At 38.2% G+C, this 23,885-nt stretch overlaps 1 protein-coding gene across 13 annotated transcripts in view; it reads right to left on the minus strand.

Annotated features, from left to right (window-relative positions):
• Nucleotides 1-23,885, minus strand: part of LOC122806731 (plasma membrane calcium-transporting ATPase 2) — a 2,851,771-nt gene that overhangs the window by 825,713 nt on the left and 2,002,173 nt on the right. For all 13 annotated transcript variants that reach the window (XM_044077397.1, XM_044077394.1, XM_044077391.1 and 10 more), the window contains 2 exons: nucleotides 20,424-20,681; nucleotides 661-786 (listed from right to left, as the gene is read on the minus strand). In XM_044077397.1, coding sequence (XP_043933332.1) covers nucleotides 661-786; nucleotides 20,424-20,681 — 384 coding nt within the window. The remainder of the gene's footprint in view (nucleotides 1-660; nucleotides 787-20,423; nucleotides 20,682-23,885) is intronic.

Raw genomic sequence — 23,885 nt, forward strand, 5'->3', positions numbered from 1 at the left:
CTGTATTGTATTCTATTTCAATGTCAATTTTAACAATAGATTAGTAACAGATTATTTTGATTATGACAACTGTATTTAAACATAAAATAAATGGTAAACTCAATTTCCTGAACTGCATTTATCATGTCACATTTTGTACAGCTTTAGCTTGCCGGCAACTAATATGGCCTACTTTTTGTTGTTGTGTCCTTCGGCTTTTCCCGGTTAGGGGTTGCCACAGCAGAACTCCGGTCTGCTAATGATTGGCAGTAGATTTTTACGTGCCAAGTTGCTGGCCCTGATGCACAACCTTCAACTAAGGTCCGCCCATTCAGGCATGTCTCCACACAGAAGACGCTGTAGCTGAGAATCGAACAGGACGTCTTACTGTGAGGCGATAACGCTACCGCAGCACCACCACCGCAGTTCCTACTAAGTAGTTATAAATAATTTTGCTGATGACTTGCTGAAAAATTATTAAACCTTCAATGTCCATTCACTTATAACGACCAAAATCTTGTGAAGGAAGTTAAAAAGGGCCACCTAGATTCAGTCAGTTTTGCAGTCATCGCCTGAAAACAGTACGCAGTGCTATATAGTCAGAAAGTACAGGATACTTTCACCCACTTAGCTCCTGTCAAGCAAGAATAAAAGGTCTGTTACTCATCTAGTTTTACTCACCAGAAAGCAGCATGGGATCTTTGTCTGCAGACTTTCCGACATGATCAGATTCCCCAGTAAGTGAACTTTCATCAATTTTGAGGTCATTTCCCTGAAGTAAAATTCCATCAGAAGGAAGCAAATCACCTATTTAAAACATCAAACAGGACACCCATTAGGTTAAGAAGATTGGTTATTTCTGGTGCTTTTGTGTGTATAGTATTACAAATATGAGTGTACAGAAAATGAAAGTTAAAAAAAGTATTTACATTTTTGTTTTCCTTTCATAACACAGCATGGCATGCCAACTTTTGAGCCTTGCCTACTCCTTGAGGTTATTTATATGTCACCTCATAATTTTCAGTCTGAGTATCAATATCCTGTTAACTGCAGAGCAGTAAATGCTTTTGCTTATCAGATGCTTAAACTGTAACAGATCATCCAATTTAAAAGTCATACTTCATTATTGCCAAGATATTTTTCTTGAGAACAAAAAGCAAGTAATCATTTTTGTATGCTGCAAAAGATTTACATTTTCTTAACACTTTAAAACATTATACTCCCAGGTAAACAAAATTTACATACACTGCATGGTCACGCATGCTTATATTACAACCTCAGCCATTCCAAACATGGCAATTCTACTAATCAAATGTTTTCCTCTCATTACCTGTTGGAGGTATGTCACATCAGGAGGGCAACAGCAGAAAATCTGATCCTGACAGAGTAGTTTTGCATTAGCAATGGCATCACCTAGAGAGACTCAGCAGCAAACAAATAAAGAAAACTCCATCCTAAATCCGAAAAAGTATATATTTTCATCATATCTTGATATTCTGTGTAGTATTAACATACCAGAGTAACTCTTTATATACTTTGTTACATCCCAAAATTACTATCACAGGGACTCTCATACTAAAGTGACATTTTAGTCTCTGTCTTCTTTCCAGAACATAGTTGTTTTGAATCTGTATAAATGAGAATTGCCAGGAAAATTACTAAAAAAATGGAAAAATGAAGTGACATCCTCATTTATAGAATTTATATATACTGCCACTTTTGTGTTGCAAAAAATATATGTCCAGTTTTAAGGTGAAATAAAAAAATAACCAATGAGCATAATTAGTGGAAAAAAATAATCTCATTAATACTGAAAAATTTATTTATGTCTTCCAGTCAGTTTATACTGTATACTTTGTTTTTAAAGAATTTTAGCAATGAGTACTGTAAGAAGTGATGCAGATACTTGTGCGCATAGTTATTTGCTGCGTTATGTTAGTGTGTTTGTTCCTTTATATAAAACATCAAATAAAAATGTTATAAAAATACAAGTTATTTTTTTACTGTGTTCATTTACAGAAATCTGTGAATTACTGACATTTCACATGGTAACTGTTAACAGTCTCAAAAAACTATTGTAATCTATTTATATTTTCTTCATTTGAAAAGAGATAAAAAAAGGTTTGTGTCCAAAGTTGTAGTCTTTAAAAAATCCCATATCCTTCTTCTCTCATAGTCTCATTAGGTATGAACGTTGTCAGTTCTGCACAGAGAAAACTAACAATTTACACTCCAAAAAGGTAATGACAAGTCCCTTTAGGTTTATGATACTGTGCTTAATTTGTGTCTCCATGGATAAATGCAGTTGTCATCAGCTTTTTGGACTATAAGTACTGTTAATACTAGGCATTTCACATGTTCATAAAGTGATTGGGGAAACTGTCACACCATTGTCCATGCAACACAAAAGACTCGGTAGGGAATATTTTAAATATAAAGGTTGGCTTTCCAGTAAAAAGGGCTAGGTTCCTAACTACAAAACTGAAAACAAGAATTCAAATAGCAGCCCCAGCACTGGATAAAATAGCTAGATATGGGAGATTAGTGAATGGGCTGAAATTTCTTGTGTCTCTTCAGGGCCAGGGTGGGGGGCATGTGTCTGAGCATGCAAACTCAATACATGTTCCTTTGTCGAGACCAAAGGACTTAACAATGACATTTGTTTACAGGGGTAGGAACATCTGCAATCTTGCACAACCCAAGAAAATGACTGAATGTCCTATTACACATCTCACAGGGAAAACTATCAGGCCTTAAAGCCCAAACCCTGATGTCCTGTATAGATGACAGCATATTGTCCTGTGTGCCTAACCCTCACTCTTACAGGAATTAACAGGCCACATGGTTCTTGCTTTTTGGTGAATGACTTGCAAACATAATAGCCAGGAGGAAGTCTTGATGGCTAAAGAGGCATTAGAGAAAAATAAAATGTATAAACAACATACACACAGAGTTCTCACTTTTGTGACAACCTGGTTATAACTGCAGAATTAAATTCTTCCTGTTTACAAAGTGTATAATGTGACTGTCCCAAAATATGTCTGCCAGGTTGGTAGTCTTTGTGAGTTAACCACAAGCCTTTCTCTAACTATTAATGGCATAGATTGTTTTACATTTAGTTTTCGGTTTGAATTCAAAATGGTCACATTACTAGGGTTATAACTTAGAAACATCTTAAAATGAATGCAGTGCTGGACACAAACCTGTCTTCATCATTAAGGAGCAAAGCTGTTTAATAGGTTCATCTGTTAGCAAAGACTGTTTTACTCTGTACATTATAAGAAGGTTTATACAGTTTACTGTATCACAGTTGCCAGCAACTTCAGCCTTATCAAAGAACTCATTGCAGAGAACTTTAATTTATGTAAGGTGCTTCTATGCAAACTTGACATTAGCTCACCATATTTATGGCTTCAGTAGTTTAATTTTAAGCTGCTAGTCACACAAGTTTATTCACCGGCTGGCAGACTTTTGGCATTACAAAATCAAAGGTAATTGTATCCAATTAAGAACAAAAGTCATCCAGGAAGATGAATGACAACTACAGAGTGCTGTCACAGCGAGTTACAGGGGTTCATACCGATGCACTTCACTTCTACATAACAATTGTGCAGCAAAGTCACAGCGAGAGTTGAACAGAGGAGGTACTGAACATCTGAACAAAAATATGCTGTGCTTACAGTCAGCTGATTGTGCTCAAGAGCATGTAAATGAGCTAGTCAGCAATTGTGCAGATAGACCAAGCTGCAGTGAAATTTAAAATGAAGCCATAAAGTGGGCACACACACTCTACATACAGTGATCTCATGAAAGCAGAAAACATGCACTCAGACAGGTATATCTAAATATAAAGCAGCATTTGTAGCAGCTAAGCTGCATCTCTTAAAAAGATGGCACCATGTGCCATAAAGTGCTAAGTGGCTATATACAATGCGTCTCTTCATTACTGGGATACCCAGACAAGTGGACCCTGGCTATATTCATAGAAAGGGAAATAAAGGGTATACAGGAAAGTAGAAAAATGGATAAGACAGCAGGGGGTAACACATAAAACAGCAAATAGGAGTGTGCATGATGGAGGAAAGAGGAAAACCTTGTCAGTGATAGGATAGGCTCTATTTTTTTTCTTTACTTCAGGAAGAAAGGGAGAGACAGAAGGGGAAATTGTAAGCATGGAAGAGGAAAAGAGGAGAGGGAAGTGCGGAAGAGCAGCAAGAGACGTACATTATAGCAAAGGCAAATAGAAGTGAAAGTGCACAAAGTAGGGGGGGGGAGACATTGGAGTGACAAATGCATATGGGGGGGGCAAATGGTTCCAAGGATGGTTCAGCAATGCACAGGGTATGGAACAGGACACAGGAGAAAGGGAACAAACATGGCTGGGTATAAGGTGGGGTACAAGCAGTTACTGTGCCATCTCCATCCCAACTCAGAAGGACTTTTCAGGGATCCATTCCCATATGACGGATCAGGCTGGCTGGCGATACTGGAAACTCTTTCCTCTTGGCAGCCATATGGTAAGAGACAGCCAATTCTGTGAACCTGTTATTCACTTCAACATGCTCTCCATGTGAGCCATATATCTGTGCATTGCCTGCATGACCACAGCTTCAATTCCCTGCTCCAGCTCCAGCTAGAAAACTCCAGAAAATGCAGGCAGGCTACTTGGTATTGAGGAGCTAGATTCCTCCTCCTCTGGCAAGGAATTCTCTGACCTACCAATTTCAGGATCCTTAGCAACAACCTTGGCAACGACATGTAGTGTAGGTGTCTCTTGAGTGAATCTGTCATCTGACCCTGCGGTGAGGAGACAAAATGAGAAGGTAGTCCTAAGTGACTATCCAGAGACTAGAGTGAAGATCAACACATTGGCCTTTGTGTGGGGAACTAATGGTCATTGGCTTCAAGCCTCTTATGCCCGTTATGGAAGGCAACATGGGTTGCATCACATTCCATACCTGACATCTGCATTCTTAAAAGCACCAGGACAGTGGCCTAGTTGTGACCCCAGAAACAGATCAGAAGGAAATAAAGGATTCTTTCACTCTCTTTTATGTACCATGCAGGAACTCACTGCTACACAGAAGAAGAAACTTGTATTCTAACAAATGTCTACATAAATGGTGTCACTTTCACATCAGACCTGTATACAAATGAAAGCAAGATTCGCAGTGGATGGAGAACTATTACTAATAGTGCCAGTTCTCAGCTTATTTATTGAAAATACATAGTTTTGAGACTTGGTTTAAGAAACATATTTAGGATACTGTTTCAACCAAAGACCTGTTGGCAGTGGACTTAGCTAACAAATGGGACAAAAGCTAATTCAAAATAAAATCTGAAGCAATGAGGAGGGCCCAACAATTTGGAGGAATAAATATACCAAAAGCAAAATTTAAGATTTTCAGATGATGAATGGACAATGTGGTAAAAGTAGTGTTCAAGATCAATTAAATCAAGTGAAGGTCAGCATGTTGGACTATCTTAACAAGATGAATGGGTCAAGGTGTAATGTAGCACAAAGCAATAAAGTAGTACAGCTATTTGTCTTTAACAATAACCCCAAAGCAACACCTTACCTACTCTAAAGGCTGAGAATTCAAAAAGGGGTTGGATGGTAATCAAACTTAGAGTTACAGAAATGTACAAGATTGGAAATAGCCCAGTACACATATTATGGATATTTAGAGAATGGGCAAACTGTATATCATCACACTGATTGGAGAACAAACGTTCGCCAGCAGGGTATTAATGTACAAGTAATGCACGCTGAAAAATGAGTCCGCTATTTCACTGCAGCATATCAAGCTGCCGTGGAGCTTGGAATAAAAAAAAAAAAAAAATAACGGCTGCCATTATTTTATACTCACTAAGCAGCACTTTTGTTGTTTAGCGAGTGTAAAAAAAAAAATAAACAGAAAAAAGTGTATGTGTGTATGTATGCGTATGTGTGTTTATGTTTCTGTCTGCATGTGTGAGTGAATGCATGTAAGAAACTAAATTAGACTGTGTGTGAGAGATCGAGAGAGAGAGAGCAGTCTTGTGTGAGGGAATCATGTATGAAAGCAGAAGAGACTGTGTGCGTGAGAGAGAGATCAAGAGAGTATGACAGTGATCTTGTATGCATAGCTCTCAACTGTTCAAATTTTCGCAGAATGCCCAGATGTTTACCCCATATTTAATTTGTGGTTTTCTGAAGTATTGTGGCAAATCAGTGAGGGGTGAATTCACTAAATGACAGGCATTTGAGTTTCAGGCTTTATATCTTTCAGAAAATGCATTGTAATACAATACCTTATATTCTAGCAGCTTTCTAGTTTATAGGAGCAATAGTTAAAATGTGTTCCTATTTTTGGTGCTTTGTCTCCCCATTAATTTTGGCTTTCTCTAGATTTTGTGTGCTAAGAGGTTGAGAGTTATGCTTGTGTGAGTGAATGCGAATATGACACCAGAGGAGACTGTGTGTGCATATATATGTGCTTGTGAAAGCAGAAGAGACTGAGTATGAGAGAAAGCATGGGCTCTCTGTAAAATTATCGTGTTTTGACTTACTTATATATTTTTGATGTAAAATGCTTCTTCCAACACCATTAACATATATCACAGAAACTTTAAAACATTAGGCGGAGGAACTATTTTACATCAAAAATATATAAAAAAATAACATACTACTTAAAAAATAAGTAAGTAAAACAACAATTTTACAGAGAGACCATTCCGTAAGCACAATAAAGTCCTCCATGTTGTGTGTTAATGTGTAATTAACACCCTTCCAGGGATTTAGAGGTCCTCTGCATGTGGTGTCATGCCTCATAACACCTCGGGGTGGGAGTTAATTGCACATTAACACACACCCTGTTTGGCATTATTGCTTACTTAGACTGTTACCAATAGTTCTAAACAAGAGAATTAGAAACAGAAGAGACAGGAGCAAGTACGTTACAAAATGTTTAAATAATTTACCTTGGCTGGCCTTCAGCAGTGAGGACAGATTGACATTGATGGCAGAGATAACAGAAAAAGAGAAAAAGGACATAATTAAGGCACAGGCAATGAGAAAGACTATGGGTGTGGAAGGGATCCCAATGGAAGTGTGGAAATATGCCGAGCCACAAATATTAAAAATCTGAAGAAAACTCTTCAATTGGATCTTAAAAGATGAGAGTATCCCAAAATCATGATCCTTGGCAATAGTGGTTCTCATCCCTAAAGAAGGCAAAGACCCACTACATTTTATATCATACAGGCCTATATCAATTCTAAATCCTGACTACAAGGAATTTGCAAGCATAGTAGCTAAAAGCCTGGAGAAATGTCTCCCCAGACTCATACATCTACATCAGTATGTATTTGTAGAAGGTAGACAGACTAAACATAACATTATTGTGACTCTCATGGTGCAGAAAGATGCACAACTACACCAAAATGCTTTGATGATGATAGGATTAGATTCAGGGAAACATCTGACAGGGTCAGCTAAGGATTTCTAGCAAGACCCATAACAGTATACTTAATAGCCAAATTATATGCAGGTGCAGGGAGGTATAGTGAAGTGCAATGGATGATGTTATGTTAGGATATGCATATCGATGCCCTCTCCTACCACTATTGCTCACCCTATACCTGGAAACCCTTTCTTGTGAGATTCAACATTTCTCAGTAACTGGCTACGGGGGTGGGGGGGGATCAGGAAAAATAACACTTTTTGAAGTTGATATTCTTCTATACCTCACACCCAGAAAAGGCTTTGAAAAGATTATTCAAACTACTGCTACATGTTTGTAAATTAATGGGATATAAAATAAATGAGATGAGAGCAAAAGCAATTGCCCTGAATTACACCCCATCTTTGAAGTAGTCCAACAATACCCTTACTTATGAGGGCATGAAAAGGTCAGACATTGGAAATTATTGTTAATGGCTTAAGATAGCAAGGTACAGGCAATACAAATGTTGTTGGTGCTATTAGTGCTATATTTAAATCAAGAATACTGTTTTGACCCCCAAAAGAAAATTGACATAAGCTACAAAAGACCTTAAATGGCTTTTTATGAGAGAATAAGCAGGAGAGAGTTTGCCTTGGGAGCAGAAAAGGGAGGGTTGGGACATTTGGATCTGGAAAAATATTACAAAGCAATATGGACAATGTTACTATACATTTTACATGATACATTTTATGGGGAAAAATGGAAGGAGTTGCTACTAGATCAAGATCAGGAATCAGAAAGATTCTGACAAGATGTTATGGGCCTGTTTGAATAGTGTCAGTGAGGGATTTTATCTTCAGCCATACTTAGGTAAAAATCTTAATCAAATCTTGAAGAGCAAACAGATCAAAAAAATGTAAAGGCTTTATTACCAATTGGCTGCCTAAAGTCACCATCCAATATGGACAGACAACAGATCCTAACAAAGAATTGGAGCAGGACCTGGACTGAATGGTGAATGCAGATGATATCTGATTGTGGGAGAGGATAAAGGAAAGAATTGATCTTCAGGTTAGATGTAAATGTACCTATTTGGCTCTAATAACCACATACAGGGGACCCATGTGAGAACTGGGGCAAGAACAGCGTACCACAGGCATAACTGAATATACATATATTGGAGGCCTGACTAGATTGTACAGACTTAAAGAGATTGATAAGCAGAGAGTATAAGACCTTGTTAGAGCCAAACCATCCTATTGGGTGCATTCATATAAGGATGGATTGAGCTGTTCATACATCAGGGGATGATGCACCATGTAAGTACCTGCTATACCAGATTACCGTATAGTTGTACTGCTTGTAAACACAATAGGCTGCTCACAGCAACTATTGACTATAGTTCAGGAACCCAGCCATGTCATGATGGTGGCAGATGTCGATCTGTATGGCACATTAATTACATCCTTAGCATGCATGTCACAATGTACAATTTTGGTACAGGTACCCAATCTCACTCTGGTGTATGCTTTGTTGTGTATTTACAGGGCAGAACACAACTACAGTAACATCTGTAGAGACTGGGGCATGCCAACAGGCACAACTACAGTAACATCTGTAGGGGGTGGGGCACTTGAACAGGCTCAACTACAGTAACATCTGTAGAGGTTGGGGCATGCCAACAGGCTCAACTACAGTAACATCTGTAGAGGCCAGGGCACAACTACAGTAACATCTGTAAAGCCTGGAGCATGCCAACAGGCACAATTACAGTGACATCTGTAGAGGCTGGGGTATTCCAACAGGTTCAACTACAGCAACATCTGCAGAAGCTGGGGTACGCCAACAGGTACAACTACAGGAACATCTGTAGAGGCTGTTTCATGCTAAAAGGCTCAACTATAGTAACATCTGTAGAGGCTGGGGCACGCCAACAGGCTGATGATGGTGACAAGACAGAGATACTGGATTTGCAGTCTGATGCGCCACACTGACACTGTTTCTCTCCATCCTGGGTTTGCATCCTCCATCAGTACACACCAAATGTGTAGCCTGATTCATGCATGAGTGTGTATAGGAAGAATGTCTACCATCCCTAGTGTGAGAAGGATTCCCCATGACTCAAAGTATTGGAAGCTCTCTTTCTCTTCTCTCTCTCTCTCTCTCTCTCTCTCTCTCTCTCTACTGCTGCTGTAGTAGTGCATTCACATACTGCATTGGAAGAGGATCTACCTAACATTCTGTGGCCATGCAGGGTTGCCCAAGGCCAGTACTGTTGCAAATTGCCTGTGAATTGCAAGCAGCACTCAAGATTAATAAGCAGATGTGCTGCATTATTATCTAGGTACATAGTAATGATTGGTCTCCTGAGGTCTATGGTGGCATGCAGTCCTTCCTTGTGCAGCTCCTTACATTGAATAGCCAGTGCCACCATTATCACACTTAGTGGCAGTGTTGTATGAGGCTGGCAGAGTGTATGTAGTAGAGGGTCTTATAGAGGCACTATCATGGGTTGCACAGACCTCTGTAGACATGTACCACTTTTTAGCAACCCTCATCATCCTGGAAGATCATTACTCTCACCCTCCACTGGAAAAGCACATACTATCTTAGTCAGGAAAGACCACAGGCCCCACAGTGCAACAAGCACATAGTGGCTGCAGATGATGGTCATGTAGTGGCACCAAAAACACACCACAGGAGGAAACTGTGCATTATATAGAGTAACTTTCATCTCAGAATAGCTACCTCTGCATCGGGCCACAATCATATAGCGGGGACCCTTACTCCTTTACAGGGGGAAATAGTATGATAATGAATTCCAACCACCCCAGTAACCACCATCTTAGATCCAGTGATATGCCCCCAACACACCATGTATACACAGATATGAGTCACTGTATCTCTAGCCATGACTGGATGTGGTGATGACTGTAACCTACTCCTTCCTTCATCCTGTGTTGCAGATGTGGGAATGCCTATTGCCCAGTGTCTCTTGACCATGCACTGATCATCACAGCCTGATATTTACACTACATACCTCATGTCTGATTTTGTGACACTGCACTGTCACTGTGTGCTTATCACCACCCACACATCTGGATGAACATCAATATTTCATGTACTGTGCCCGTCACTATTGGTGGTGGATGAGTAAGCTGCTGGTTGTTGGTATTCCTCCGAGGATGTCCATGTGATTTCCATGCTGGATGTATGTGCACACAGTTTGACCATGCCAGTGTCCTAAGGTTGGCACGCTTGTCTTCCATCATCCACATTATGTAGCATGCAACACTCTGGGAATATTGTGCAAGCTGTGCTTAGATCTTACTGGACTGCATCCCCAGATATGTCAAATCAATGGAAGTGGCCTTTAAGCATGCCAAATGCTCTGTGCAGGCTCTATGATGTTGCATGTTTGTGAAAGTGTGTGTGGTGTTATAAAACAGTTCAGCAATATATTGTATGTTCCATACAGGCATCATAAGCCAGAGAGCTAGCTGGTGTCCAGCATCACTTGCAACAAAGTATGAATATGATGGGAGTTATTAATATATGGGCACACCAGATAAGTAGCCATGTACTACAATATTAGCCAAAATACCTGCATTTACCAACTAGATCAGCCTATGTGATGTCAAAACAGTGACAGAGCTGAGAAGTGTGTCAGATATATGAATTGTACAATCTGCCAGAGAGCTTTGCAGACAGCTTGTAACCAAACATACCACACACACAACCTGGAAGTTCACAGTATTGTAGCCCTTCCTCTTTACAAACCTTTCTAACTGTGAGCCAGGTGCAGCCTTGATTGTTACATTTATGTAATTGACACCACCAACTACCTCTGGAAGGTGGGTGACATTTTAGAAGGTGCACATGGTGCTGGATCTTTTCCATGATGTGCTAGAAAGCCACATGTGATCCTCCACAGATAGAAGTATTATGCTGAGGAACTTGTTGAACATTTTAGAGGTGAGGGATTGTGAAACATCTGGTGTGTCCTCAGTGGGTCTCTGTAGCTGGAAAGTGTAGAGCTATACAAACCCTAGTCTACACAGGCATGGGACAGCCATGCATTCTTATGAGTCCATGTGTGCATGGCACATATTAACCAAGACCTGTACAATATCCTGACTGATCTCTATTTTCCTGAATGGAGAAACTGTGGTAAGTGAATCGCTGACAGTACCATTTACACTGGCACTGGACAGCACTGTACACATAATGGCAGGAAGCAGCAGTGTTATAAACACAGTATGCTGCAGCTCTTGAAATTAATGCCATACACAATATTTTTAGCCTGCTTTGCCCTTTTATAGGTGGGCACAGAATGCTACACTATGTTCTCTGAAGACACTTTTTGAATCGTGTCTGTTCATCTTGTGTGCATTTTAACATCATTATAATCTCACTTTATTACCCTGTTTTCATTTGCATATCATTATGCAGTCATTTGCATGTATTTTTCATTGTACTTTTTGGCTCAGTGCATCATGGGGATTTTAATCAGCACTAGCTTGCTTCTTAATGGTAATTTTGGTTTGTGCGAGCGCCACACTATGTGACTTATCTATAAATTCTGGCCACTGCATTCATGCATTTGGCATAATGGTTAAGGAGTTTACCTTACAAACTCAAGGTACAGGGTTTGCATTCCCCCCTATGAAAGGGAAATTAACTTGGCTTAAAACGGCTCATACAGACAGCTACCCTAGTACTTACCTATGAACCTATTTAATCACTTTTTTTATTGGTATTTGTTTACTGGGAAAATCCAACCGAGCTTCTGTCTGCTGTTATTTGATATTTCAGTTTATGAAGATGCAGCCTTAAATAAGATTTTCCTGTTGCAAAATATAACAGATATATATGTTCTACTTTTTATGAATAGTATAGTATCATTAAGGAATGGCTATACCTTGGTTCAGTAATTCTTCATATTAAACACGGCTTTAAACATATCTCCTATTTGCCCATGTTAGACTTCCTGAAATTCTCCTTTGCCCACTTTAACACTTCAAATTCATGATGGCAGTTTGAGATCTGGGTAACCATTTCTGTGAGAAAATATAGCATGCCTCTTTCTATTTCTTTTGGAAAACCATATACTTAGATATTATGTGAGAATGATTCTGTTGCTCATCATTTTAAATGAGTGCTGACTCTTTTTAATGAAGGAATTAAAGCTGTATGTCATTTCTTTTGTGTGAAAAGTATTATTCTATAATGTCATCTGACATAAAAATCCACATAATACTCATCAAGATTCAGCAATTCATATGATAGTGACTGAAAAATTGTAGTTTATATTTTAAGAAAAAATATCACTTGTGATATTTTGCTTACACTGGTTTCCTGAATTTATTCAGCATGTCTTGTGAATATTTCATTTTTTCTTGCCATATTTTAACAACAAATTAGATTTGTGTTCATCTGTCGCTCCATCTTCGGTGGTAATATTTCAAAAGTAGAACAAAATGTTTTTAGTTACTGATGCTTAGCCTAAAGCGATTCAAATAATATTATTTATCTCTATCAGCCTACAGCTGCTCAGAGAGTCGCTCTGTAGTGATTCATCAACAGCAATCCTATAGTTGGAATTAATTTAGAGGAAGCCATCCGTCAGAGAATAAAGCAATAACCCACGCCTGGGTGTGGGTAATGCTGGATTTACCCACGGTTGGTGTGGTTTGGTCACGAGGGTGAAGCCCGAGTGGCCAAACAAAGCCAACCGTAGGTAAATCCAGCATTACCCACACCCAGAAGTGGGTTACTGCTATTATACAATGACATTATTTAAGAAATAAAAAAATACTTTTCTTAAATAATGGCATTGTATAATGCCTCCTTGCTGCCCTTCTGCAGCTGTCTGGTATTCTGCAGCAGTTCTGATGTACTGCACATGCGTATGCCTATGCAGTACATCAGAGCTGTGGGAAAAAGCAAGGGAGAAAGCAAGATCTCCGTTGCTTTTTACAAACTGCTTCGCTATGTTAAATTGGTTTAACATAGTGAGACAACTTTAAAAATGCAACGGAGAATCTCCGTTGCTTTTTTTAAAGCTGTCTCGCTATGTTAAACCCATTTAACATAGCGAGACAGTTTTGAAAAAAGCAACGGAGAAAGCAAGATCTCCGTTGCTTTTTTCAAACTGTCTCGCTATGTTAAAGGAGTTTAACATAGCGAGACAGCTTTAGAAAAAGCTACGGAGAATCTCCGTTGCTTTTTTTAAAGCTGTCTCGCTATGTTAAACTCGTTTAACATAGCGAGACAGTGTGAAGCAATGGAGATCTTCTGTTCTTCGTTGCTGTAAAAAAAGAGTTATAGTAATGGAAAAAGTCCGGGCGACCGGACCTTTTTCCATTACTATAACTTTGATTTACAATGTGCATGCTGACCAATCAGTGTGCACGTTTTTTAATATTAATGGGGGTCGTTGTATAATACTTAGTAATGCTGGTTCTTTTACTTCTAATGTGGGAAAACTTCACATTGGCCAATCCACTTACCTTTTTCCTCTGCTGTATATAATATACATTTTACAACTGTTAGCCAAGTAGTAAAAGAACTCAGACATAAGAAAATATAAAACAAATATTATGCAAAGTCTTGCACGTAAGAATTACTAAATCAAGACATATCTACTGCTTACAGATATTTAAAGACAAAATCATTAATACAAGTCACATTTTATGATAAGAATAGTATAAGAAATTAAGTTTCTTGTTTGATAATTTCATTTCAAATACCAGAAGCAAGAAGCAAAAAACTTCAATCTTGTTATAATAGTATAAAAACTCTTTTTCTGTGTTATGTCATTTCATCTTTGGGAAAGAGGAAAGGGCAGACTACTGTTATCCAGTAAGAAGGATTTTAAAAAGGAATTCTCACAGCAGAATTGTGCTGACTCATCCTAAAGCAGTGTTTATTGATGCTAAGAGGTTCTTGTTAGGCAAGGAATTCCCAGGGCCTAAAAAATGAATCAAACATAGCTTTCAACCTCTTAGCACAAGAAATATGGACAAAGCCAAAAATAATGGGGGGTGTGGGGGGGCAAAGGTCCAAAGAATAGGGACAAAATTCAAATACTGCTCTTATAAAATTAGAAAATTGTTAGAATAAAAGGTTTTCTGTTTCCATGCATTTTTCTGAAGAATATGAATCTGAAACTCAAATGTCTGTCATTATTTAGTGAATACAGTCTTCACTGAGTTACCAGAAAACCAACATTTTTATGAGGAAGAGACCAAACATACGATGCAAAAATCTGGACATTCTGCAACAATCTGGACAGTTGAACAGTATGACTAGCTCTATTATGTTGCCTAAAGACATGCAATATGTCACTTTCTAGATTGTGTGTCTTTGATCTTTTAGTACTTAAAGAAGCATGAAAGAACTGTGCCCAGAGGATAGTTTTCATTTACCTCAGAAAATGCATCTGCTCATCTGACATGTAGCATGTAGCACGTATTGCTGCCTAACTACATGAAGCTGGCAGAGTCTGGAATGTTCTTGTGTGGTTGCTATGTGGAGCTACACTTTAATGCTGAATGCAGTCCTCCATGGAGACATTGCCTTTGGTACAACTACTTGAAAAGTCAATAGTCTAGTGACCACCCACAGCCATACCCTTGTGCTGATGTGCACCTCAGTTGTTAGAGTTCCCAAAATAGGGGACAAACGTCCTTCTGCTCCTTTTGAATGAGGTGGGAATAAACATATGCAAAAGCAATGGACCATGGCTGGTTGCTGCTGCTAACTTAAGATGGCTTCCTTCTGGTCAGAAACTGGCATACCACACAGAGGTTCGTCTTGTGACAGTAAACTCTTTCAAGGGTACAGGAAACATATGCAATACATACATACAATCCACTGAGATGAGTTTTACTACATCGGGATTACTTGACTATGATCATTTAAATCCTGGCTTTGTTACATAGCGCAGCTTGATTTTTTTCAGATATTTGAAGTTTGGAGGTAAGGAATCCCCAAGGCTACATGATCTCAGCATTACTATATTTAGAGAACCAGGAGTGTGGGGGGCTTAACTGTTTCCTAAAATGCAAAAATATTTTTTTTTTGTTTCTTTTGTTGATGACAACTTTTTCCATTGTCTGTTTTACTCTTCTGATGTGTCCTGTTGGGATGTTACCTAGCTTGATGAGTTACTATTAATCCCATGAGCATCCTTCAGACTGTGAAAGTCTGAGTTGGGCATTCCTTCTGGCAGCGTACTTATTCATATCACACAAACAGTAGCAGCAGCAGTACATTTTAGCTGCTTAAGCTCTGAAAGTTAAATCCTGACCAATGATTCAACTCCATTTCTTTTCAACAAATATATGTTTTCTCAAAACTCGGTTAGAACAATATCTAGGGAAAAATGTCATAAATTATTATCTCACCTAACTCACTTTCTATCAAACTCCCATAATGCCTGATAATTAAATTCCATCCCACTGGACACTTGGAAAAGCAAAGGCAGATAATTTCTTCTGGAACTTCTAATAATAAAGATGCGGTAGATGCAGTAACTGAACTTGTAGCTTTGTGAAGGCAGTTTTACAGCCACCGATACTACTTGATGGAGGAAATTGCATGGAAGGTGATGCTGATGTCACAGTTATGCAACCAAATACCATGGCAGACAAATTAGAAAAGCAATAGATTATCCACTTACAGAAAAAAAAGTGACTTCAGCTACAAATTGCTGACAGTTTGGTCACTTTAAAACAAATATTGAAGTGGTACTGCAGAAGGCAAGTACACTAAAACACCAGTTATATTTCTGTTTGCCATTATAAACTCAAATGCTGTACAGAGCTTGAGGCCCCTTCTGTAGGAGAGCCATTTATTACTTTGCACAAAGTTGCATTCCTTCTCATAATGAACCCATGGTTTATATCACATGTACCCTTACCCAGTTATCTGAATTTCACATTTAATTTACTATGGTTCTACTTCCCAGAGCCTGAAAAGTGAGGAATGCCCCTGCCTACTTTAGATTTGTGTTAGCTATTTCTCTATTTGGACAGGCAAAAAGGGTACATCAGAGTGAGATCCCTAACATTGTGTTTCCCTCACACTAGCAAGCAGGAGGCTAACATGGCCAAACATAACTAATCAGAAAAGAAAAAATAGACAATCTCTTCGGAAGTGACACCAAAGGGCCAAAAGACCAGAACTGCACGTGCATTGTTTGTTTTCCTAAAAATTCAATAACTTCCTGTTTTGGAACTGAAGCTTGGTCCTCAGCTTGTATTTTAATGAACTGTCAGGGTCTGGCAGAGTGTTAAAGAACTCGGCCTTATGGAGAGATGATTTAGGTAGTGCCCTATGTCATCACTTCTTCCACCAATGGTATTATGGAGAGATGATTTAGGTAGTGCCCTATGTCGTCACTTCCTCCACCAATGTTATTATTTTTGATGCTTATCTTCCTGCCTGATAGCAGGCATCTGTTGTATTATCCACAGCATAATAATCAACAGCAGCTGCATTGTGTACACTTACACAATGAATCGAGAGCACACTCTTCAAACATCTTCAGCAAGAAACGTCCACTTCCAGTTTGTAAAGGCTTGTCACTGCACTCTTCCAGTACTGTGGTGCATTTATGTTTGGAGGACTGCAGCCTGTTACTGGCGTAACTAACTTACATTTTATGACAGAAATGTTTTACTGGTAACTGGTTTGTCACCATGTTCTCTGTATGCTCAGCCAAGCTATATTAAGTTTCTAAGCAGTAGTTGTACCTATCTTGGGCCCAGGTAGCAAAATTTTGCAATATATTCACACATATATGATTACTTAAAATGATCTAAACAGCATATGATCGACAGAAAAACATCTAAATTTAGAATGTCTAAACCCAAAATATCAACAAAATCTAACCACGGCCAAAAACAATGTTAATGCATGTGGTAAGCCTCCCCTGCACACCCTACTAATTATATATACCAACTCTGAGGCCAAAGGGCAATGGGGAAAGGGCATATATCCTTCCCTAGTTCAACTTCAATTTTGCCAATATTTTGTGTTTAGATGTTTTTAACTTTAGATTTCTTGATTTTTTTTTTGTTATCGATTTTATGTTGTTTAGATAATTTTAAGTACCCCCTCCATACACATACATATATGTATATGTGTGTATATATATATATATATATATATATATATATATATATATATAGATATATATATATATATATATATATATATATAAAACGAAGAAAATACCTATAGTGCACCAAGTTCCTTCGCAAATAAATATACAAACAGCTAAAATAATCCAAAAAATGTTGCAAAGGCACGGCTCCAGGTTATAGCATTCAGTTATTATACCAGTCCAGGTTAAAATTATGAAAAAAATGGATATAAATCCACAGAGGCAATAGTAAATTCAGAAGGCAAACTTTTAATGAAAACAAGCGCTTTCACATTCAGCTTCTTCAGCTGTATGAGTAAATTCAAATAACCACACCTTATATCCACAAATAAAATCACATGACATCAATTATTATTTAAAAATATATAATCAAAAATGTATCAGTACTATAGTGATACAAGTAAAACATCTTTGTCATAGAGAAATTCAGTTACAATAATTATAACTATAAAATTAAGCATATTATGCTAAAATTTCTATGTACGTAAGGGTCTTTTAGTTAATAATGGTTTGATAGGGACACAGTCATTCAGGCCATGGCCATAACTGGCTCTGAGTCTCACTATCCACTGTGCCTCTAACTCCACTGTTTTAGACCTAATATTTCCTCTTCTAATATTTAAGAAAGTCCTGCCTATCACTAAAAATTTAAAGCTGTGCTGCTCAACTGTACTTGCAACATGTTTTGCTAGAGGATTAGTACTACTGTTTTTTCCTATATGATATAAATGTTCTCTTAGTCTTTCTTTTAAGGTACGGTAAGTTTTACCTATATAAAATTTACTACAGATGCTGCAGCTAGCTAAATATACCACATGTGAAGTATCACATGTAGCACCTACCTTAATATCAAAAACTTCACCTGTATCTGGATGTTTAAAATTGTAATTGAATTTCTCTATGACAAAGATGTTTTTTGTCCATAACATCATGTTCCAACATAGGGGTACTCCTAAATATATTTGGTACCAGACTACCATGACTCAAAGGACAGTGATCAGTTTGGGAATATCTAGTTGCTTTTCTTTCTATGTGAGATGAATTTCACTCTTACTGGAATATGTTTTTGCATATACCTGCAGAGGTCAAGGATGTTGAGTCTGAATGGATACAGGTCAAGGCCTCGGTATCTGAAGTGGCAGCTAGAAGGTGCAGCAGAAAAGTAGCCAGTGCTTGTCATAACAATAATTTTTTGATCTAGTAGTGGACACCAGCAGGTTAAAGCAAAATGCTCTCAATGTAATTCTGTTGGGAGACTGGGAGCCTCTGTATATGACCAAGAGCTACTGAAGACAGCAGCCACTAGTCATCAAAGCAAAGGCCCAGATTTGGAAGGAATTTGGAGACATCGACAATGACTTCCATATGGTCTCAGGGAGGCTCTGGCAAACTGTGCGATGATCTAGAGGGGGGAGGTGGGACATTTCACAGGCTGTACTCAGCAAGGGTGAAGAAACACTATTCAAATTTGGCACTGTTTGGAGGCAACAAAACATTCTGATGAACTTTTAGGAACTCCTAAATCCTGTATGCATGCCTTTCTCTGAACTGGTAGCTCCAGCCTCCAGGAACAACCAGTTTTATTAAATAAGGTCACTTTAAAAGATTAAACAGGTCTGCTTAGGCAAGGTTGTAGATGTAGAGGAGTTCACTGGGAAATGCTGAAAAGGTACTGGATATTAGGGGAGTTATGATTAATGCACTTTTTGTGTCACATGGAAAGTTGATTTAATACACCTTTTGTGTCACGTGGAAAGTTGAAAAAAGATCACTGGACAGTGAACTTGGGTAGAAATTCCCATTTTTAACAAGGGATAGCAGGATGTGTTATAGGTACAGGTGGATTACACTCATCAGCCTTCAATGGGAAGCCTCCACTAACATGCTGAAAAGGCAATTCTCATCTGATAACTGAACTTCTGAGTCAGGAGGAGTCGTGTAGATTCTGTCTTAAAAAGATGAAACTGCAAATACAAGCAGCAGATGTGATGCTGCTCGAGTCCTTCACAGCCAAAATCGGCTCAATTTTGGTGACAGACTGTGGAATTCAGCAATCTAGAATGATTTCAGAGTGGATTCACTACCTTTCTGATTTGAGAAGAGGCAGACAAAGTAATATAAGCAGCTGCTAAGGGCACCTCCCAGTAAGTATGGCTCAAGTGAGAAGAGAACCCAGGACAGATCCACAACAACCTTGAGGGAGTATATCTCTCTACTTGCCTAGGAACAAAGGATCCCACATGATGAGTTAGGGATTGCTGCAGGAGATGTGAAATATGGTCTCAATTTTCTGCTGTCATGATTCCCACTTGGTAAATAAAATAGATAGCTGGATGAATATGTGTGTGTGTGTGTGTGTGTGTGTGTGTGTGTGTGTGTGTGTGTGTGTGTGTGTGTGTGTGCACAGGTGTACAGGTGTGTGCACACACATGCACGTCTGATACAAGACCTACTCCAGCCATGCCTAGATACTTTATATAACTTAACACAAAGAACTGACTCTGGTAGTTGTCTTGCATGCTCTTGTTCTTAATTAGAAATGTAGAAGTCACTTGGTTATGAATGAGTTCTTCACCACATATATTTTCTAGATCCAGCATCTCCCCTGCACTGCTTCAGTCATTTTATAATTATTTTCTACTAAACATCTCATATATAGCTTTATTTGTGTTTATTTACAGACATCATCTTAATATGAGCAAACATGCGAAAGAACATTCTAAAAGGCTCTGAAACAGTATGAATACAAAACAAAGCTTTTTTGGAAACTTCATACAGGTATATTACCCTTATATTTATAGTTACAGACTATTTTTCCCCACAGATCAAGATAGCAGCCTTACCATATTTAATTTGTGCAATGTCCCCAACTACTATTTCTGCTACTGGGATCTGGATGACTTGGCCGGCTCGGACAACAGCAAACTTCTGTTCTTGCTCAATGCGGCTTTGTAGACCTCGGAACTGTTTCTCTTTGCTCCAGTCATTGAAGGCAGTGACAAGGACAACACAGATAACTGAGAGCAGGATAGCAGCACCTTCTATCCAGCCAGCTTGTGATTCACCTTCATCTTCTGCACCACCTGAGGCAGTACCACAAACTGCAAGGTTAAAAATAAATAAATAAATATTAGTTATGCAAGATTTAAATATTAGTCTAAGGCAAAAGAAAGTGAGTGTTAAAAATGAATATAATTGAATATAATAATACTATTAGCAATGTTTATAACAATGCTCATTATATATTTTAAATAATATACTATTCAGACTTAATGACTTACACTTACCACACTACATAGAATGCTACTTAAATTTTGGCTGCATTGGTATTGGGGCCAGCAAATCTAAATTATTATTCAGTTGTTCCTCCATATAACTGCCTGACTAGCAAACAATGTTATTTGTACATATTTCATCAAAAACAAGGGTAGAGTAAAACATATTTTTTTTTACTTATGAAATTAATCAGTTTCACCAAGAATAGTATGTGTAGAGGCCACGGTGGTACAGCGGTAGCATTGCTGCCTCACAGCAAGAGGTTCTCCTGTTCTATTCACGGCTGGAGTGCCTTCTGAGTGGAGTCTGCATGTCCTCCCCGTGGTCGAGTGGCCTCCGAAAGACATGCGTGAATGGACGTGCCTTCACTGAAGGTTGGGTGTCAGGCTGGCAACTCGGCACCATAAAAAAATCTACTGCCAATCATTAGCAGACCGGAGTTCCGCTGTGGCGACCCCTAACCTGGAAAAGCCAAAAAGACAAACAACAACAACCAAGAAAAGTATGTCTTCTTTGAGTTACCCTCTCATTCTTTAATTCACTGTGCCTACCTTTCTTTGTGCAATCCACAAGGTATTTGTCTAGCTTTGAAAGTACTGCCCCAGTTTTCTTCTAATCCTTGCTTTTTTTTCTATTTGCTTCTTATGGTAACAAACAAATCCTCCTTCCCCAAATACCTAAATATCTTGTCATTGTGTTCATATCATATTAACGATCAAGTCAGCATGTCTCTGAAATAATGCATCCAATTACGTCTTGTTTGACTGGGTCCCCTAAATTTGCTTTTCTCACATTTTGAGAGTTCTGATATACATCTTGTAACCAGAAAATGGTATTATCCATTTGTAGTTTCAGACTTTTTAGTACTTTACCAATGTTTTACCACGATGACAGATTTTGCATAAAGCATTCAGCTTTAGTTAAACAAACAATATGGGCAATCTTGCTCTAACGTTGTCAGATATAGCTTGTTTTGAAGCAGCATTGTTCTGCATCCCCATCTTCCTGCAAGTGATGGGCAGGGAGGTAGGTTATAGAACGTGGTGGTTATAGAATGTGGTGGTTTCTCTTCTCTTCAAGCTAAATGCCTGGAAGGGAATGGATTTGGATTGCAAATGGGTCTGTTTCAATGGTTACTTAAAAAGAAGCTCAAGTTTCCTTGGCCTCATTCAAAAAAAGTTGTGGTGAAGTAAGCGTGTTGTTTGCTTTGCCCATGACCAGAGTGCAGAACAAGAAACAATAAGGACTGGTAGGTCTGTGAAGACCTAAAACCTGAAGGTGGAGAACAGAATGAAGAAGCATTAAGGCCTGGAATATGCTGAGTAAGCTTGAACATGTAGTTGTTATAAGCAGGTAAGTTGGGATTTTGGGGTTGCAGCTTTTTGTGGATATATTCAGTACAAAATATTTATTAGTTGCTAAGTATCTTGTTTGTTATTTCTTTTATCAATTGATTCAATTTGAGGTTCTGATTTATCTTCACTGTTATTTTTTATCATTTCCATTCAGATAACTTGTTATTGATCTTAACTCATGGCTAGAAATTCTCTCAGTTTTTTTTTATCCTGGGTCTACAAACAAATAAAACAATAGTGATATAGGAAAAGCATAGTGTAGTTTAGTTGTGTAGCTCTCAGAATTTGCTAAGGAACTGGGAGTGGTAGTTCATGCTATTTTTAGGGCCAACTTTTGTCAAAGGGGGTGTATGCTAGAGTGTTGGCTTCACCCATGTCTGCAAGACAGAAAAAGAAACAATAAGGCTCAGGTGGTGTAAACATATAGGGAGAGAGTTTTGGCCACACCTGTTCAGTGAATGTCTAACTGATAAAATTACAGCAAGGGTCAGTCACTTTCCTCCATGATTGCCACTGTTATCACCAAATTTAGCCACTTTTTTATCTTTTGATCCAATAAACATCTATAGCCATGGTAATGTGTTTTAACTTGTGTTATAAAAACTCACATTAGTTATGTTAAACCTGGTCAATAAATACCTAAATAATCAAATGACAGGAGGAGTCTATCACTTTCATCTGTAAACTGCCTCTGTATCCACCACTTTTAACCATTGTACTGACCATGTATATTTCAGATTTCTGAATGTGATCAAATAAACAATAATGTCTACAAGTAATGTGTTTTAACCTGTTTTACCAAACAAACCCTACACCTGACAACCAAGGTCAATAACTGTCTAGCTGATCGAACAACAACAGGGCACAGTCAATTTTATCCATAGACTGCATGAGTACACAACAATTTATGTCTCTTTACCATGTACCTCAGATGTCTAACTATGATCAACTAAAAAATTAATGGCCATATTGTTTTACATAAACACACACTAGCCATGCAACTTAAAAAGAATTGTGAATACTTTCCAGGATTAAATGATTGTCCTTTTATCTCCCATATTTTAAAACTGAAGACAACAAGACTATAATTAATGCAGTGTTCTTAATACATTAGTTTTACTTCCGCCACCTAATTTTATCTATTATTATTGATTTCATATATTTTACATTGTATATTTTGTAACATGATTTAATCATATGACCTGACAACGTTATTTAATGTGGATGGTCTAGTGATGCACTTGTTCAGAAGATGTCCTATTTATCCCATACGGATAAAAGTACTAAACTTTGTTTACTATTTTTATTAAAGTGTGTGTTGTAGAAAAGAAGAACTCTGGATTCATAGGTAAATAATAGGCTATCTGCTTTTATAGGCCATTTTAAGCCTAGCCAGTTTCCTCAAAGGAGAGAATCAAACCATGTACCTTGTGTCTATAAGGTAAACACCTTAACCATTCAGCCAATCCCCTAAATGTTTGCATATTCTTTGAGCCTTTATTTATCTGTGGAATTGTTAATGGGACCCACATCCAAGCATGATAATGCGTCTGTCCTTTGACAAACATTTTGGAGCAATCAATGTAATTTTGTATAAAAAGGCATTAATTTTTATTGCGTTAATAGTGTGCCTTGCTGTGCAATGTCTGGGCTGTTTATCTTGTGGTTAGAAGC

The sequence above is a fragment of the Protopterus annectens genome, chromosome 7.part0 (assembly GCF_019279795.1).
Source record: "Protopterus annectens isolate FY-2018-M chromosome 7.part0, PAN1.0, whole genome shotgun sequence".
Lineage (NCBI taxonomy): Eukaryota > Metazoa > Chordata > Ceratodontiformes > Protopteridae > Protopterus > Protopterus annectens.